General features: G+C 38.8%; 1 protein-coding gene across 1 annotated transcript; it reads right to left on the reverse strand.

Annotated features, from left to right (window-relative positions):
- Positions 1–244: 244 nt before the first annotated feature.
- On the reverse strand, positions 245–3180 carry LOC122811518 (uncharacterized protein C11orf96 homolog). Its single transcript, XM_044083404.1, has one exon. The coding sequence runs from the start codon at positions 2670–2672 to the stop codon at positions 2268–2270; it is 405 nt and encodes a 134-aa protein (XP_043939339.1). The 5' UTR covers positions 2673–3180; the 3' UTR covers positions 245–2267.
- Positions 3181–4423: the final 1243 nt, after the last annotated feature.

Consider the following 4423-nt stretch of genomic DNA (forward strand, 5'->3'; position numbering starts at 1 on the left):
CTACAGACAGCACAGACAATGTAGATTATGTTGAAAATAATTATCCATCCACACATCCATACCCACTTTCCCCATTTTTTCACATGGGGTCAGGGTGTCACTTAACAATTACAATTATCTACCGTCAAGGTTCACACTACCAGGTCGCTAGTAATACCTCTTTTAAATGGTATGCTTTGCAAATGTAAAGTCATAATTCATGCAACATTCTTTCACTTGCAACTGAAACTGAATAAGCTATGAATGTATTTTAAATTCAAATTCAAAATTTATTTGACTGCCTAAATGTAAACACTAATACAAACAAATGTTAATCAACAATATAAATATTAAGTGTGAGAAGAGGACATTACAAATATGACAAGATAAAAGACTGGAGACTGATATCAAAGCTGTATTTGTGGATGTAAGTTAACATCTGTAAAATTAACAGACAATGCAAGGGTTGTTTATAGGAACCAAAGCAGCTTCCTGAGTCCTCACAGTGGTTTAGCTTTAGTTGTATTTAAGTTTACATGTACTGACCAGTGACTAGTCAACTTGTCACAGCCTGTAGAGACTGCTTGTACAGCTGGCAACTATAGTCTTGAGTTTTCATTTTATAAAATGGAAAGAGGTCACCACACTTATGTTTTTGCAGGAAACGCATTCCTTGATCAACACCCACTGTATCCTTCCTGAACTGTGAAGAAACAGCAAGACAGTCTGGGGACTCATGATACTTTAGGAAGGGAACATGTGATTGTATTACACATAATTGTATTGCATATAAAGAGCATTCCTCACCTAGAGGAAGAATGCAAAACAGCAGGCAGGGAATGAGAAACAAAGAGCCTAGCTTGGTAATCATTACACCTCCTTTGTTTGTTCATTAAAGATGTAAAGGAACCCTATTAAAAGCAACAAGAAATTCACTTTAAAGAAAATTCAGTGATATTAAAAGAAATACGGTCACAGTAAGCTGATTTTGCTCTTTAAAATCTATTCTGGTGCACATTACAGTAACCTATGTCAGAGTATTACCTATAAACTTATTGCAGAATTCTAGGAGGCACAACCTTGAATGAGGGAACACATACGTCACTGTGCCTTTCATTGCCAGTGAATCCAAAATAAATGAGCAAGTTACTTTGCAAATGTACAGTCCTGCAGTTGCAGAGTATATGTGTTAGTTGCCCTATGTTTGCAGAGGTGTCTACAATTTGTACTAAGCAGAAACTCAAGCATGCTTTAGAAATGCTTCATTCAACCTTTATCAGTAGACACAAAGGATCTGAGCATTAAATGTCAGAGAAAATAGACATGTATGACTGCTTCTGTCTTAGAAAAGGCACTCCCACAAAGCAATAGGTTGGAACAAGCTATGTGAACTAATATTACCATATAAAGGAGTCTTGACTTTAGGTTCCAGTTTTTAACAGAACAGCCAAATGTAAACTGTCAGGCAATTTTAAGACACCCTCTTTCCTGCTAGCCCTACAGCATCAGATCTGTAAAGGAAATGCTTGCAGTAACACAACCTCCTGCAAACTGGTCTTTTATTTTTTTTCTTTATTATCTATACATTGAAAACTGTTTATAAATGATTTAATTTAATGCTTTTGATAATTTGTAATACACAAAATAGAAGAGCAGTGTGGCAAATTAGCAGTATTTGACTCTACACAGTGTAATCATACAATATATTTGGGCAGAATCTGTAAAAATGAACAAAAAACATGTCAGACATTCCCTTAAGGTTGTAAGGTACTGGTAATGTATTGAAGTAAAGCCTACTGCTTTAGTTGTTATACTCAAATGTCATTTTTGGCAAAGTGAAATGCACACACACACACACACACACACACACACACACACACACACACACACGCTCACACACGCACGCGCGAGCACACACACACACATGCACACACACACTCGCATACACAAGAAAAGAACCCTTGATAGTCTAACTGCTTCATTTTCAAGTCATTTGGTAAGGTTTCTTCAAGGAAATCTAGCTGTAATTACATAATAAATATCTCAGACAGAAAAAGCTAGAAATTGAAATAAACTGCTACTAGAATTTTGTAAAAAGATCACTTCTTCAAAAATATAAAATTTATGTACTATTCTTCACAAAAAATATATATGCATATAATAAGTATTCGTACTTCATTATGAAGCAGAAATCAAGTTTTGTGCTTGCTGAAGTGATGGATCTTTAAGAAGCAGTTTTGGCTGCAGCACACACAATGTTATGGTTTCTTGGACACGGTGAGGCACATTTAACACTGTGCGGAGTCTGAGTCACTTGAATCAAGGCTATTGTGTAGTTTGCCTCGGCAGCTGATGTGATGACCTGTGGCAGTGCTGGCCTTGGGGCCCTTCTCCAAGCTCAGATTCTGTGTGCTTCTCCGTAGGCACTCCAGTGACATAAGGAAGGATTTCTTTGCCTTCTCCTCATCTGTTGGGGATGCCCCTTCTTCCTCCACCTCTTGGATCTCATCAAATGTGACAGGCTGGGTCTTGAACCTTGACTGTCTGGGTCGACGGACTTTACCCCGACCTTTGGGTACCTTCATCGGTGGCAGAGGCTTGGGGTACTCCTCTTCCATGATGCAGACAAAGTGGGGCATCACTGTCTGGTAGCTGGTGCAAATCCCCATAACTTCACCCTCCTTTTCTGACATCTTTGCTTCAATATTTGTCCTTGTAAAGTCACCAACAACTCTCACTTGTGCTTGTTTTTTTCCTTCAAGTGAGAAAGAACAGCTCACAAGAAACTGAAACAGTACCTTACAAATGCTTAGCTATTTTACAAATGTGCTGGTTTCCAGGAATAAATACAGCAGATTCCTATTATTTCAAATCTGTCTTAAATACGCAGTTGTGGAGCTCGGTCTGACATCCAAAATTAAAGCAATTATTTCTCTTCGAGATCCTGTTCACATTAGGTTCTTACCCTTTTCTGAGTCTCTTTATTTCTAGTTTTTCAGTCCTTGGAGAGACAGACAGGCAAAAAAGTCTGTCTATTCAACGCTGGTTCAGTATAATCCTGGTTGTGTTTCTCAGCGCATTAACTAGAGAGTAGGAACAGATACTGCTACCAAGTCAATGCCTCTGCTTTCAGTTGCTGTGAATGATGTCTGGGCAGGCAATCTGTCTCTGTGATGTTGTGCTCAAGTGCTGCTGCTCGCATGGTTTCCTTGTTTATATATTACAGCAGCCAACTCAATGAGCATGCTCAGCTCAGTGACTGAATATTCCATTTAAAGAAAGGGAAGCAGAGCTGGTTCCAACTGACATCCTGAAAGCAAAGCTGTATTAAAAACTAAGGCAGTTAATGTGATCACAATCAAATGCATGAAGTAAATGGAAAGTGCAAGGAAGGCCGTCTGTCACACCCATCTACAGACTAGTTTCTGAACACAGAACTTAGCTGCAAACATTATTGCATGGCTCCAGTTGTGCAGAACCTTCTCTTTTTCATTGTGCCACACAGCCATGGAATAATTAGCTATTTGCTACAAGTAAAGAAGCAGCTTTTTTGCTGTGTTTTCTGCATTTGATGCCCTTGAGGTATTTTGTGAAGAATGGCATCAAGTCATTTCCAAAATACTTCCAGCAGCTGGCACTATGAAGACTTGTTCCAGGAATCCTGTCACTTGCTTACTGTTAGTCTTGTCAATAAACAGGAACACAGAAAGTGGATATCATTTGAGAAATGACCTTGTGAATTGTTAGAACTGTGTGTGTGTGTGTGTGTGTGTGTGTGTGTGTGTGTGTGTGTGTGTGCATGTGTCTGTCTTTACACAGTGCCCATGTGTCAGCGACATGTGTGTTGTGAGTGTATATGTACGTGTGCTGATTGTATGTGGTGCATGTGCTTGCACAAGTGCATATGTTGCATGGTTATGTTTCTTTAATCTGCAGGTTGAAAGGTTAAGTGGCCTAGTATTACAGTATACTAGTCTCCTTATTGCAGTGCATTGTCAGAGTATATCATATGGCTTTTGTTTACTACTCAGTCCTTATTTTAACACAATAACATGTTGGCAAGGCAACAATAATACCCCCTACATTCTATGGAGTAAAACTCTTAAGTAGCTCTCTGGTTAGAGGGCATCACTGGATTAAGGGGCAATTCATTGGCTGCAGTTAGTGACAAGAGAGCAATGAGCTGCAAGTCTGGACATTCTAGATACTCAGGTCTGGATTCTGATGGTAGCCTTTAATGTATGAAAGTGAGCAAGTTATTTAAGCCTGCTTCAACTTCCTGGATTTCAAAATACCTTCTGTCGTACTTCTCAACCTCTTAGCATAAGAAATATGGACAAAGCCAAAAATAATTGGGGGGGGGGACAAAGGCCTAAAAATATGGACACATTTTATATACTTTTCTTAGAAAGTTAGTAAGTTGCTAGAATAAAATATGTTTGTT

The sequence above is a fragment of the Protopterus annectens genome, chromosome 9.part0 (genome assembly GCF_019279795.1).
Source record: "Protopterus annectens isolate FY-2018-M chromosome 9.part0, PAN1.0, whole genome shotgun sequence".
Lineage (NCBI taxonomy): Eukaryota > Metazoa > Chordata > Ceratodontiformes > Protopteridae > Protopterus > Protopterus annectens.

Bases quoted from the DNA above. Each gene is read 5' to 3' on its own strand.
- LOC122811518 (XM_044083404.1), bottom strand. From the start codon at position 2,672: ATGTCAGAAAAGGAGGGTGAAGTTATGGGGATTTGCACCAGCTACCAG.